This window comes from Pelodiscus sinensis, chromosome 5 (assembly GCF_052426305.1).
Source record: "Pelodiscus sinensis isolate ZL-2025 chromosome 5, ASM5242630v1, whole genome shotgun sequence".
Taxonomy (NCBI): domain Eukaryota; kingdom Metazoa; phylum Chordata; order Testudines; family Trionychidae; genus Pelodiscus; species Pelodiscus sinensis.
In genome coordinates this window covers 59117038-59132642 of record NC_143056.1, presented here as the reverse complement: position 1 = coordinate 59132642, position 15605 = coordinate 59117038, and the positions used below count along the sequence as shown (strand labels likewise).

Genomic DNA, 15605 nt, shown 5'->3' with positions numbered 1-15605 from the left:
TTTCTCTTGCCTTGATATGTACAGTCATGTCTCACTCAAATACATCCATAATGCTGCTGCAAACATAATTTCCCTAATTTACTGCTTTCACCATATCAGCCATGTATTTACATCCCTTCTTTGTTGCAAGAAATGTAAGATTCTTGTTTTCTTTTTCAACATCTTTTATAGCTTGTCATCTGTTATTCAGTATAAAAAAGTTGACTTTTGTCTCCAATCAGTGCACAATGCCAGTCTCCATCACCTATTAGATTTTCTAAACAAGTCACCATTTTAATGCCTACTTCCATGCTGTCCTTCATGTTTGGAAAGAGCTCCCCATAAATATCTTAAATCTACTTTATTATCTTCCTTCAAACCTCTCCCTAAAACTGGAATTTTCATGATAGGTACAAAAAACCTTGACAATGTTTAGATCACTGATGTTCTGAGACCACTGCCTACCTTGCTGACCAACATCTCTTGAAGTCCTTTTACTACCCCACTGGTCTGTCTATACCCATCTCTTGTATCTTGTTTTATACTTGGATTGTAAGCTTGATAGGGTGGGAAACATCTTTTTGTTCTAGATTTAAACAGTATGTAACACAACATGGTCTTGGTTCATAACTGGGGCTCCCTGGCATTACGGTTATAGAAATAAATAAATAAATCTTTTCTTTCATTGATCCCTGTCATACTTCCTTTGCTCTGCATATCCATCACAACGTGTTACTCTGTTTGTCATCTCTCACTCAGCCCTGTATACTTTGTACATCTACAATTACATCAACCATTTGATTTTTACTAGCGAGTTTAATTGTTGTGCTATCCATACTTCCCCCTCTTGCCCTTCAGTTATCCTTCTTTTCTCTATTATACTTATTTTCTATGTTTTTGTAGACTCTGTAAAGTGTCATGAAAAATTATATAATAAATATTCTCTTTTAACATTCTCTTTTAATATGACATACCTTCTTCAGTGTTGCTTCCTGAGCATGTAGGATGGACGTTCCAGAGGGTTTGCATAAAGGAGGCATCAACTTCTACGTTTCCATTTGACATGGAGAGATGCTGTAACAGAGAGAAAGCCATAACTCGGAAGAACAGTTCAAAAGGATGTGCAATAAAATACTGTTTTCTCAAACATTAGGGCTATGTCTACCTTGGCAAGATTTTGTGCAAAAGCGGATGCTCTTGCACAAAAGCACATCTTTTGTGTAAAGGCACATGCCAGTGTAGATGCTCTCTTACTCAAATACTCTAACACAAAAACTCTTGCGTTAAAGAGTATTTGCGCAAAATGTTGCCAATATAGACGTAGCCTTGGTTGAAAACTTTCAGTATCTCAGAAATCTTTCTGCAATTTCTTAGACTCAGACACTTGTTTCACAGCATACAAATCTATCCAAATCCACTCAGTATTAATAATAGTAACAACAGCATTTATTTCTACTTAGAATAGAACAATCAAAAGAAGAACATTTCTAAAATAAATGGCCTTACCAGATATCTTTCAGAGGACACACTGACCAGGATAAGATCATCGCCAATTCGAACTTTCTCTCCTTCTGACCTCTGTTTAGAAGCAGGATGTATTGTCCACCAGCATGCCTCACCTACAATATACAAAGATGCTTATGCTGGGTTTCCTACTCCCCCTCCGCCCCCACCCTAGCCCAGCTGGGCCATGCACTGGGCTCCCCAGCTCCCCACGCAGCCCAGCTGAGCTGCACACCATCTCCCACCCTCACCTCCCCCAGCAAAGGTCCTTACCCCCAACCCTGCATAAGACCAAGCTCCAACTCCCACCTCCCTTCATCGCATTGTGCTCCTGACTTCCCCCCTGCCCCAGCACACGGGGACTCCTGATCCTGGAACATCTGTTGCAAGACTAGAGAGTCCCAGATTTATAGAAGTGCAATCTGCATATCATTCTAAGATAGTGTACAGATACCTTTATAAGACATTTACATAACATGCAGTAAACATCAACAATTTTATAAGGATATTTGCCATATATACACACTGTTTGTTTTGCTTTTCTGGCAATTCACACCTCCCATTTCCCCTATTATTGGCACTGTCAGTCAAGCCTCGATGAACCTGATACTGTAATTGAACATCCGTCTCTTTCCCTCAACATCTGAGGGTCATCAAGCTTGCAGTTCAGAACCTGCCTCCTCTATGCTTTCTACAACCAGTGAGTTACTGGCTCATTTCCTACATCAGTTTTAACTATTATCAGTCTTTCAAGCTGTCCTGTTATCCCACCCTACATATACATATCTTATTTTATTATTTCAGCTGTGAGCTATATGCCCACTATAAAATGAAATTATACTGTATTTTAAAATGATGCCTACTACTTTACAACACTGCTATGTTACAAAAAGAGAATCTATGGATTAATTCAATGGATTCTGCTGGTAGTGCATAACCTACCGGCCCAGGCAAACAAAGTTTAAAGTAACCACCCTAGAACTCTTTCTCCATATGCCTTGTGATAGTCTGGTGTATTTTGACATCAATAAAAGTCCCAGGGAAATTATACAAACTTGTCCAATTTTTCACACCCATTAATGCCTGTTTATGGAGAGGCAGTAAGCTAATGAAACATGGGAAAGAATCATACACAAATGGAAGAGTTGGCAAAAAGTAGGAGGGCAACAAGCTGTTTCAATCTCTAAGGCAATATATTCTGAAGGATTTTTTACCCTAAAATTTACTCCTCACTTTAAATCATAATTTTGTCATTGTGAAGTCACACATTAATTCTACAGAACTAATTGTGGAGATTATTACATTAGATAACAGGAGAGGATAAACTCAAAGGAAACAAATATTTTGGGGTTTTTCTATGGTAATTTTCTTAATAACAAAGAAAATAAACTCAATTTACAGGAGATATACCAGCAATTGATTCCAAATAGAATGTGTTTCCATAAAGTGTCAGTCAATTGTTTTTAAATATGCAAGTGTTTAGAGATTTAGTACATACAAAGTGAACATCCCTCTTTTCTGCTGAGATGGATTCCACAGTACAGTTTAATGGGGGGGAAAAGAGTATTTACTTATCAAATGCAGATTTGGTACAAAAGCAGCAAGAAGTTGTCAAAATGCTTAACACATAAAAGCTCCTTTAAAGGCTTTTTACTTTTTTTTTTAACATGACGTGTGAAAAGCCTTTTTTTGTACATTTACAATATGACAAATACCAAAGTGAAGTTTACGCTGCAACTACAAAGCAAATTACAAAGCCAAAGGGACACATCACACACCTTTCAGAATAACTTTGAAAGGGACTACAAAAATATCAGGATTGATTTTCACAGGAGTGTATTACCAAAGAGATAAAAACACACCCCTTCCTTGGAACAACATGCTAAAACAAATGGTAGCCAAACTTGTAAGTTTGCATCTATAAGAGTAACTATGGGTATGTCTACACTACCCTGCTAGTTCGAACTAGCGGGGTAATGTATGCATACCGCACTTGCTAATGAAACCCGGGATTTGATTTTCCCGGGCTTCATTAGCATAAGCGGGGAGCCGCCATTTTTAAATCCCCGCTGCTTCGAACCCCGTGCAGCGCGGCTACACGGGGCTTGAACTAGGTAGTTCGGACTAGGTTCCTATTCCGAACTACCGTTACTCCTCGTGAAACGAGGTGTACCGGTAGTTCGGAATAGGCACCCTAGTCCGAACTACCTAGTTCGAGCCCCGTGTAGCCGCGCTGCACGGGGTTCGAAGCAGCGGGGATTTAAAAATGGCGGCTCCCTGCTTATGCTAATGAAGCCCAGGAAATTCAAATCCCGGGCTTCATTAGCAAGTGCGGTATGCATACATTACCCTCCTAGTTCGAACTAGGAGGGTAGTGTAGACATACCCTTGGTTATTGAAAACAATTACTAACTCTTTCTTGGAATCTAAACTTCACAGGGTTCAGAACAAAGGCCATGAAGACATCCAGACCAGGAAGAAACATCAAAGATAAGACTCCATGTGAAATGGGGTATAGTATATAGATAACTGTCATTATCACTAGACCCAAAGTATACTTTTATTATTATTTTTAAGATAAAAAAATGCTTCCCATCTGCATCAAGGAGTAGGGGAATTTGATGGGACTGGCTCTAAAATGGGAACTGTCCCAGGGTATATCTACACTGCCATCCTAGTTCGAACTAGGGTGGCTAATCTAGTCATTCGAACTTGCAAATGAAGCCTGGGATTTAAATATCCTGGGCTTTATTTGCATGTTCCCGGGTGCCACCATTTTTAAATGCCCCGTAGTTCGAACTACCTGCCCATGGCTACACGCGGCACGGGCTAGGTAGTTCGAATTAAAGCTCCTAATTTGAACTACCGTTACTCCTCCTCCTCGCAGCCACAGGCATTTAAAAATGGTGGCGCCCGGGAACATGCAAATAAAGCCCAGGATATTTAAATCCCAGGTTTCATTTGCAAGTTCGAATGACTACATTAGCCTCCCTAGTTAGAACTAGGGTGGCAGTGTAGACATACCCTCAGAACAAAGGGGGAAGGGGAAATACTTAGGAAGGGACAAAAGGCAGGTCCCGCCCAATGGGAGTCTCTGGCACCCAGTAGACAGCTGAGGGAACAGAGTGCTGATTGACCAACATTCCATAGCTCCCAGTTGCCACTTCTACTACCCAAACCAGAAGTGAGAATCTAGCTAGACAGACACTGTGGCTGTGTCTACACTGGCATGAATTTCCGGAAATGCTTAAAACGGAATACTATTCCGTTTTCAGTTTTTCCGGAAAAGGAGCGTCTACATTGGCAGGCTGCTTTTCCGGAGAAGCCCTTTTCCCGGAAAAGCGTCTGTGGCCAATGTAGACGCGCTTTTCCAGAAAAGAGCCCCAATCGCCATTTTCGCGATCGGGGCTTTTTTCCAGAAAAGACTACTGGGCTGTCTACACTGGCCCTTTTCCGGAACAGTGTTCCGGAATAAGGACTTATGCCCAAGTGGGAGCAGAATATTTTTTCCGGAATAGCGGCTGATTTTGTACAGAAGAGCATCGTTGCTTTTCCGGAAATTCAAGGGCCAGTGTAGACAGCTCGCAGCTTATTCCGGAAAAGCGGCTGATTTTCTGGAATAAGTGGCCCAGTGTAGACACAGCCTGTGGGTTTAGCTAAAAGCCCATTTAGGGAGTTAGAAAGAAATTTTCTCTCCCGTAGGCCAATTGGCAGATGATCATGGATGTTTTTTTGCCTTCCTCACAGCACCTTCAAATCACAGTGGTTACGTAGGAATGCATTTAGTAATTAACTGAGAGGTGTAATTATTCATGTGTCACACAATGTGGCCAGTGGCCTGGTGTGTGAAGAGAATAAAATGAAAGGGTCCCTGAGGTAAAAGAACAGGGGCTTTGGTAATGGGCCTTGGGATTATGGGATAAGACTAGGCTCAAGTAAGACCCTGTGGACCTCAAGGGCTGAGGTCCGCATACTTTTCCATTTTTTTTTTCTCTTGTGGGGAGAGTGTGCTAGGGGAGAAGATCAGAGTTAAGAGAGTTTACCTCATGTTATGAGGTCTCTACTCTTCTAGGTCATTAATAGAGAGCTCACATATTACACTATATATCCAAGCTACATGTTGGTGGATGGCAATTGCTGAACTAGTTACAGCTTCCTGATTCAAGGCTGGCAAATTTAGGAGTACACTTAGGCCTGGTCTCTGGTTGCATGGCTGGCAGCTACTGCTGGTCTGGTTTTCTTCTTCTTCTTCTAAAATAGCAGTTTCATGTTTTCTTGTTGGCCTCTGAAACTTTGAAAGTGACTTCAGGAGGTGGGGGCAATTTTTTTTTAAACTTTGTTTCTATCACTGTTATTGGGATTACTTCCTGAACTCTAGTAATTAAGCTGTCAAATTTCAATTTTAATTTTCATAAAGGTGAAACTTAGAAAAAATATAATGCTAAAAATCTTCTAATTAACACAATTTTGACAAAGGAAGCTAATTTAAATAAAGATGATGCAAATCTTGATGTTTTGATCTTTATTTTTAAATCCAAGTTCTGTTTCTCTCTCCTATTTTCTCCTGGTGGTGATTTAATAGACTTATATGGAAAGGGGCTACATTCCACACCCTCCCACCCTTCACTTTGAGTTATTTTTTAAGGATGAGATTTTTGTAATTTTTGCTTGTTTTTGTTTTCTACAGTTATATTATTGAAATATTAGCTAAAAGAATGAGCTAATAACGTAATACTAAAATAAAGTTTTAATATTTAATGAAAGTGTGAATATTAAATATTTTTTAATTCCAAGTTAGCATAAGGCCATAAAACTGTTATATATATTATTGTTATTATTATAAAAATGTGTTCTTCATCCATATTTGAAAATCTTTTCCAACTTAGAATAACTCTGGCCACTTATTTCATACAATATCATTTATTTCCTCCCCCATCCCACAGGGTGTTGTCCCTACTGAAAGACAGCCTTATTATTTCTTAATGAGTATATATATGGCAGGTGCACACATCTGTAATGCTGATAATGTTCATCATTTTCCTAAATGCATCATTATGACTAGTACAATTGGTAATTTTTTTTCACAAAATAACTCAGAATATTGGCCTACCTGCTGCATTTTCTCGTAACCCCACATCAAATGCAAGTTTATCAGTCTGGGATCTTGATGTTGACAAACATGTTAAATACTGCAAAACATGTTGAAATTATTAAAAATATCAAAATCAGCTTAATGATTTTAGGCATACATCTCTAATCAATTTTGCTTATTTGATATTGCAATATCAAAATTATGCCTATAGAGTCACTAAACCCAATCTTACCATTGATCTGAATTTAAATATCCCGGCTAGGGCTATGCTTCTGAACCTGGTCAGCTGGGGTTCTCTGGTCCACCAATATCTGTGGTCCTGCCAGACCACAGATGTTGCTGGATCAAAGAGTCCTGGATTTTAGAAGTACTACTAATGTTTGCGTGCCTTAAAGGGACACCTTAAAGAGCCATGATTTTCAAAGTGTGCGTCATTGATAGTTTGAGACACTCAAAATTATTGGTCACCCTTGAAGATGTTGGCCCCAATGTTCTTGCACAAAGAGGGAACACTAAATGTTTATGTTGCTTCATGTATTTGTTTGTCACTTTGTCTAAAGTGTTTATTACAACTTGAGTTTATCATCACCAGTTGTGGAAAAAACATTATTTTACTGTATATGTAACATGCTTTTCCGATGGTAAGTTCACTCTGTTATGCAAATTAACAAATCACTTACCATTCTACTGAATGAATGCCGAAGTAGTATAGCATGGCCATACAACAGGGTTCTGTGACCACCTCCTTGAACTGCCTATAGAAATGACAGAAAAATGTTAGCACTTGATAGCAATGCTTGATAGCAACGATGGTGACTGTTTCCATTCATATGAAGTTACCAATAATTTAAGTATTGTACACAGATACTCAAACTGGATTTTACAGAAGTGTAGATGATACATTCACAATAATGACGTAGTTATATCAAAACTGTTTTATTGTGAAAAATAATATATTTGACCAGATTATTATGACCTAATTATCATGTTAGTGAGTAAAGTAAAAAACCAAGGAATTTTGTACAAATATGTTGAAATGAAATGAAAGCATTTCTTACCTTTCTTATAAACTTTTCAGAAGCATTCAGAATAAAAAAATTATGTAATTCAAATCTTAAAAATGATTATCCATACAAATATTGTAGACATGCACATTTTCTTATATTCCCACATATTAAATAATTAATGTTCAATGAGACCATTGCCTGCTAATAAGGATAAGCATTTGCTAAAATTAGCCAAAGTTAAATCTTTATCACAGGGTGTGTCTAGACTACATGCCTCCTTCGACGGAGGCATGTAGATTAGCCAGATCGGAAGAGGGAAATGAAGCCGCGATTAAAATAATCGCGGCTTCATTTAAATTTAAATGGCTGCCCCGATCTGCCGATCAGCTGTTTGTCGGCAGATCGGGGGAGTCTGGACGCGATGCCCCGACAAAGAAGCCTTTCTTCATCGACACAGGTAAGCCTCGTGAAACCAGGTTTACCTGTGTCGATGAAGAAAGGCTTCTTTGTCGGGGCATCGCGTCCAGACTCCCCCGATCTGCCGACAAACAGCTGATCGGCAGATCGGGGCAGCCATTTAAATTTAAATGAAGCCGCGATTATTTTAATCGCGGCTTCATTTCCCTCTTCCAATCTGGCTAATCTACATGCCTCCGTCGAAGGAGGCATGTAGTCTAGACACACCCACAGGGAATATAATTTAACTAAATACAATTTGAGAGTGGTCAAGCCATGCAGAATAGTCAGCCCCAAACATCAGACTCCCTAAAACTGGGAGACTGGTTTAAAGATAAAGAAATTTTAAAAAATAATAGGTTTTGGATTCTTTATATTTCCCTTTTGAAATGAGAACAATTACAATCCTAATTTTCAAGCTTTTCTCCACCACCAGGTGAGCTTAAAACATTTTTCTTTAGCAAAAGCCAAGATTCTGATATCTGGGGCTTTAAGAAAGGCACCAAACATAATAAGAATTGGCAACAGTGAAAACATAAATAATAATATAACTAAAACAACTCAACTATAAAATATAACTAAAACAATAACAAGCTTTACAGGACCACCTGTTTTTCTTTGTCAGCCTTCTTTCATATTCACACACCAACACAGTTATTATCTTTTATTGAGTAAATCAATGTCCAAAGAATCAGGGCTAATTCTCGATGTACAGGCAGTCCCCGGGTTACATGGATCCGACTTACATCGGATCCCTACTTACAAACGGGGTGAGGCAACCCTGCACTAGCTGCTTCCCCCCAGCAGACCAGGGAGACGTGGAGCGGCTTTTCTCAGCAGACACCTCAGCTTGAGTATAAAGGACTGAGGGAAGTGAGGTGTGGGAGAATAAAACTGAGCTCTGGAGAAATGTTTGGCTAGAGTTTCCCCTACAATATGTACCAGTTCCGACTTACATACAAATTCAACTTAAGAACAAACCTACAGTCCCTATCTTGTACATAACCCGGGGACTGCCTGTATTTGGTATTTCCAAAAGAAGTATAAAAAGCAGAATCTGACCTAGGTATTCCTGTTACATATGTCATGGGTTGGACATAGGTCCCCTTTGAGACAGTTACCCAGTGTGCTGATCATACTACTGAGCCTGCCTATGTCCCCTCAGCACCTTGTGAATCAAGGGGAAGGAGGGAAATGCATACAGGAGACCTTTCTCCCAGTGAATTTGACAGGTGTTGTCCAAAGAGCCCTTGCTGCTTTCCAGACAGGAACAGAAGGCCCAGCACTTCCTGTTCCCTCTCATGGCAAAGAGGTCCAAATGGGGACAGCCCCATGTTTGGAAAAGCCACTGTGCAACCTCCCACCTGAGTGACTACTTGTAAGTTTGAAATGAGCATCTGAGGTTGTCCACTAGTGAGATCTGAGACCCCAGCAGGTATGAGGCCAGCAGGTGCCTCTTGTCATGCACGTACAACTCCCACAGCTACATCGCCTCCTTGCACAGGGGTGTTGAGTGAGCACTACCATATCTGTTGATATAAAACATCGCTATGGTGGTATCCTTGCAAACCAAGACACATTTCCCCCTTATTTCATCCCAAAAGGCCAGACAGGTCAACTACACAGCCCTGAGCTCCTTTACATTGATGTGCATTGCACACTCCACTCACAACCAGACTCCCTGAGTCATGAGTCCACCCAGATTGTGCCCCATTTCAAGTCAAAGGTGTTGGTAACTAAAGTCAGGTTGGGCTAAGGGGCGTGAAACTGAACTCCCTGGCACATGATGAGAGATTCCAGCCACCGAAGAAGAACATCTAGCAGTAATGGCGGAATGGTTAGCATCCTGTCCAGATGGTGCTGAGATGGCTTGTACATGCTGGCTAACCATTTCTGTAGGGGGCAGAGATGAAGCCTGGAGAAGTGTACAATGTGGGTGTAGGGCTGGGGGAAGAGATGCCCTGGCTGCCAGGGACTCCAAACATGCCCCTACAAACTATGAATTGCGTTGACGACAGTGTCGACTTCTGAAGGTTTAGAAAGAGACCCAACCGGCTCAACATGGTGAGCTCTACATGAGCCCTGACCACCGCTTCAGAGGGTCCTTTGACCAAACAGTCGTCCACATAAGGGAAGACCTAAACCCCTCTGCAACACAGGAATGTTGGCACCACAACCGTGCACTTTGTAAAAACCATGGAACGGAAGCATCTTCTGTGAGCCGGAACTTTGGCCACATGAAAGTAGGCATCCTTCAGAGCGAGGGCAGAGTACCAGTCTCCCAGATCCAGTGAAGGGATAATTGAGGCCAAGGATACTATACAGAATGTTAACTTACTGAGGTTTCTGTTTAGATTGCGTCAGTCCAAAATGAGATGTAGCCCGCCCTTAGCTGTAAGGATAAGGAAATAATGGGAATAAAACCCCTTGCCCGTGAACTGTAGAGGGACCTCCTCTACTTCCCTTACATCGAAGAGCATCTGTACCTCCTGCCACAGGAGTTGCTCGTGAAAGGGGTCCCTGAAGAGGGACAAAGCAAGGGAGCCAGAAGGAGGTGTAGTTAGAAACTGAATGGAATATCCCATCTTTACAATGTCTAGAACCCATGTATCAGACATGACTTGGGGCCAGGCAAAGTAAAAACTGGGATAAATAGTCTCCAAACATAGGGGTAGGATCCAAGGGGGAAGACAGGTACATTGCCCTCAAGCACACCTTCAAAAGTTATTTCTAAGGCCTGGCGACTCCTTAGACGACTGAGCCTCGTTATTAGCACCCCTACTCACACTACTATTCACATTTGGGGGGGCAATTGCAACTTTATCTGCTACCCCATCTATTCTGGTTCTGTGTCTGATGGGGAGGATGATATCTAGACCGTGGAGTTGACTTGAAATGCCTCTACTGCAATGTAGGTGTGTGAACATTAATGGTCCAAGAACATTAATGCACCCTTGCGTCCATCAAACTGTGCCACCTGGAATCTGTTTGTTCTGCAAACAAGCTGGAGCCATGAAAAAGGAAGGTCCCGTATCATCAGTGCTTGTTTTGTTAAAAAAAAAAAAAAAAAAAAGGGCCAGTACACTTTAAGACCCAGCGGACTGCCATCATTTTCATTACAGAGGTGCCAGTACACTTTGTTCTTTCCAGGTAAGCTCTGACTGGAGGTGCCAGTACTGCATACTGGGCAGTACCATCACAAAAAAGCATTGCGAATCGTATTCTGGACTTCTGGAGGGATCCCAGACATCTGGAGCCAAGAGTTGCACCTCATAACTATGCCCGTTTACATAGTCTTGACTGAAGAGTCCATAGCATCTAGAGCTGCCTGAAAGGACATTTGGAAAACTACCCTCCCTTCATTTAGGAGGTCCATGAACTCAGACCTAGATTCTGATGGGAGGAGCTCTTTAAAATTTGTCCATAGATCTGTGTGTTAAAATTATAGTGGGAAAACACTGCCTCTTGATTAGCCACCTTCAACTGGAGGCAACTGGAAAGTGATGAGTACACTTTCCTCCTCAACAGGTCCAGCCTCTTATATTCCTTGGACTTGGGTGTGGAGCACTGGTGATTCTGGCATTTCTTAGCATTGGCTGCATCGGCCACCAGAGTGCCAGGTTGCAGGTGTGTATACAAGTACTCAAACCCCTTAGAAGGGGCAAAGTACCACTGCTACATCAGGAGGTTGAAAGCGGGGGTCTGCCAGATAGTTTCCATGGTGGAGAAGCTAGTCTTGATAAAGAGGAAAGAAACTCTGGCCCCCGGCCTGGAGATAAAATGTCCACCATAGGATCAGCATCCTCTAATGTGAACCCATACGCTGGGCCATATGCCTCAAGAGGTCTTAATGTACCCTACTGTCCATAAGGGGTAGCGACATCGCCATCCCTGCTACTGCCTTATCAGGTGACGACAAAGTCGAGGAGTCCCACAGCTCTCCTCCTTCCTGTTCCACATCTGGTACCAGAACTGGTACCGAAAGCACATGCCCTTGCTTACTGGTACCAGAGTACTGTGAAACAGGTGGTACCAGGTACAGAGATGCTCCAGGAACCCAGTGCTGTTGGTCCTTCCTGGACTGGGAAAACAGTGCATATCCTGGCTGTGAGCTCGATACCAAATGGGACTCCACTGGTGCCCTGAATGGCTGCATAGCAGGTATCTGTGACCCTGACGTGTTTTGATGAGACAACTGACCCCTCCAGTGGGATCTCTGGCCGCTGAGGGAGCACCCCTGCTGAGAGAAGCCATCAAGACTGACTTGTGGAAGGACCAAGGAGTTCAGAATGGTCACTGAGGCAGGCCTGCTACTAAGGAGGCCATTGTAAAAATCAATTCTTGCCTCCTCTTCAGAGCATGTGCACTGAACAGCACCTCAGTTCTGACTCCAACAAGGATGTAGAATGAGGGAACCATGGAGAAGCAGTACTGTGCAGTACAAGTAGTCTTTGTGCAGGTGTGAAGTCATTGGGAGGACCCTGCCTTGTACAGGAACTCTCCTGGGACCAGTCCTGAAGTGAATGATCCCCTTTGACTGCCTGGTGCTGCCAGGGAGGATTTTGCCTTGTACAGAAGCCCTCACTAGAGCAGTGGAGAGGCTGGTACCGAAGGCAGTTGTCAAGGCTCCTCGACTGGTGCCGACTGGGAAGACTCCACCTGGTACAGGAGTCCTCACCAGACTGGTGCTGAGGTGAACGGTGCCAAGGTGGTGAACGGTGCCGAGGTGAAAGTGACCTTCTTAACATTGGACACTTTCCTCTTGATTGCAGTGGGCCCAGTACTGGCGATAGTGCTGGCGGTGCCAAGGGACTCCCAGGTGGGAGATCATGGGCTTGCTCAGGTTGCAGTCTGCTTCCTATACCTCGGGAGTGGATAGCATGTACACATCTCCCATCTGGCTCTCCTGGGATGGGGAATTCACATGCACCAGACTCAACGGGACCAGTGGAGGCACCAGAATCAATGGTGCTGTATAGCTGGGTTGCTTCAAAGGGTGCTCCGACTCAGGATGCAACTCTTTAAGCTTTTTAGCTCTCAAAATAGGAGACCGGCCCCTTTTCCGCTTCTGTTTCTTTATCTACATCAGGGAATGGGATCAGTGCTGAGAACTGGCCTTTGGTAAACAATGGTGCGGAGGCGTCTTGTCCGACTTCTTCTGCGAAGCCTGTGCACTCAACACCAACAAACGTGCCCTGCGCACAGAAGTCGCCTATTTCGGTCCCGTGGCTTGCAGTGCTGGATGGGGATCCAAGGATGCCTCCATTAACAGATTTCAGAGATGAAACTCTGCCCCTTCTAGTTCTTGATGTAAATGCCCTACAGATCTTATACTTGTCTGCTATGTGGGCCACTTGCAAACACTTAAGGCAGGAGTTGTGCGGATCGTATGTAGGTATAAACTTTATGCACTGTCTGCACTGCTTGAAGCCAGGGAGCTGAGGCATGCCCCGGTCCCCAACAGGGAAAAAACCCACAAGAGTCCCCATGACAAACTGAACAGTTAACTAACAACAACTTAACACTTGAAAGAACTATCTACCAAGACCATCTAGGGAAAGCATGCTTGCCTGAGGCAAGAGATGCTAGCTCCGACAACTGTCATTGGTGGTAAGAAGTAACTGAGGGAAGGGGTGGTCGGCAGGGTGCTATATACCTAGTCATAATGGAGTCAAGCTAGGGGTCTCCCCTGCCGACCTACAGTATCCAAGTAGGGAAAATCTTCCTGGCAACTGTGCATGTGGCACACACACACCTAAACTGGAATGCACATGAGCAATCACTTGAAGAAGAAAAAGATGCCAGATAAGCCCAATATACTAAAAGACATTGTTATAGATCATATTTCTCACCCTAGTCCTTGTTTCAGGTAAAATCCCTCAAGTCAGAGCCAATCTTCTCTCTGGCCTGGCTCTAACAGCTTCTTGTGTATACTCTTACGGCAGGGAGGCAGTTTTCAAAAGCCAACTAAAGACTGTCATTGATTGATTGCCATCCCTTAAATAGAATTTCCCCAGGGCGGGATCCTTTGTTTAATTCTCATGGAAAAATACCAGATTCAAGAAAGATTCCAGTGCCAGGTGACATGGTCACGTCTTTGTAAGACCAAGCACAGTTTGGGCTTACAGGAAAAACAAAACCATTTACAGATCATTGCCTTGAACACTGGGCCATTAAATTCCTTAAGTACCACTAATGGCTTTCACTAGAAATTTTGGATTAATGCAGGTTTATACTTCATATTTCTAGCTGCACATACAAGAATGATATGTACACACAAATAGACTATATGCATTCATGGTGTGTCAGGCTCTTGAATGATAGATTACTTGACCTGTTTTTCATAAAGCATATTCAAGTTATGCATATTCATATTCAAAACCTATTACCATAAAATATGGGGGCACAGAGTCACAACATATGAATAGAGAAGATGCAAATATTTAGTAAAAGCTCATGTTGTGAATTTGAACATTCCTCCAGGGCTTATTTTCCATTTAGACTTTTAGGCCTGAGGCTTACTTTGTTCAGCGCCCCTTCAAATAGCTTTTAATACTTGCGAACAAGATGGTTCTTGAAAATATGATGATAGAACAAGGCTGGTGTCTGGTTCACTTTATATTTTTTCAAAAGTGAATTATCTTAAGGCCAAATTATACCATTGGACATGTGTACAAAAGAGTGGGGAACCAGAGTAGTGTGGTGTTTCCATAGGCAAAATTAGTCTTTTAAGTTTATGTTTATATATATAAAAGCTCTAAAGATGCCAATTGTTCAGACACATTAAAAGCCAAAAGCAATGAAGTTGGAAATGATTCCATTATAATAGAAATAGAATAAAGGTAAGCATGGTTCTAATTTTCTTATTCTACTATCAAGTCTCAAGTAGGAGTTTGCCAGAAAACTAACAAAAATATTCTACCCAAAAGAAAACCCTTCCCTGCTCACTAATTAGAAGGGGTTTTCTCTTTATTGCATATATATTCTCTTTTTTTATTGAGATGGAAATGAAATTTTTTTTTGTACTGTCAATGAATAAACAAACATCTTCAAATCACTTCTGACTTTAAAAAAATAATAATTATGCAGTTCCTTTTTCAACTCCATACCTCACAATTTAATTTTGAAATGGAAGAAAGAACATCTTACTGTCAGTTTCAGTTATATTGATCCATGCTCCAGGAACTGTTACAGTATAATGGTCACTCTCAAAAAGGTTAGCAGTTACCTTAGGCGATCAGTTACCATTGCAGACTCATGATAGAAATACAACCTACAGTCTGCTGAGGTCAGTATAAAACAAGAAAGCTTTCTTAACTAATGAAAAGATAACTGTTTAAAAAAAAAGATGTCCAACAATTTTAGAATCTTACAGAAGTCTAGAAAAGTTTGTTTTTAACACAAATAATAATTATTAGATGGAGCAAGGTAATACTAAGGGGAAAATCCCACTCACAAAAAAATGTTATTGCATTTTGTCTGCCAAAGCACAAATACAGCAATCCTAGGCTGTAGTAAATGCCACTGCTCATTGGCATGAGCTTTTCAGAGGAGGTGCTCGATGATCT

General features: G+C 41.8%; 1 protein-coding gene across 22 annotated transcripts in view; it reads right to left on the bottom strand.

Moving 5' to 3' along the window:
* The window catches only part of RYR3 (ryanodine receptor 3), a 522680-nt gene that overhangs the window by 366629 nt on the left and 140446 nt on the right, over positions 1-15605 (bottom strand). For all 22 annotated transcript variants that reach the window (XM_025189447.3, XM_075927047.2, XM_075927048.2 and 19 more), the window contains 4 exons: positions 7255-7329; positions 6593-6671; positions 1486-1598; positions 954-1053 (listed from right to left, as the gene is read on the bottom strand). In XM_025189447.3, coding sequence (XP_025045232.1) covers positions 954-1053; positions 1486-1598; positions 6593-6671; positions 7255-7329 — 367 coding nt within the window. The remainder of the gene's footprint in view (positions 1-953; positions 1054-1485; positions 1599-6592; positions 6672-7254; positions 7330-15605) is intronic.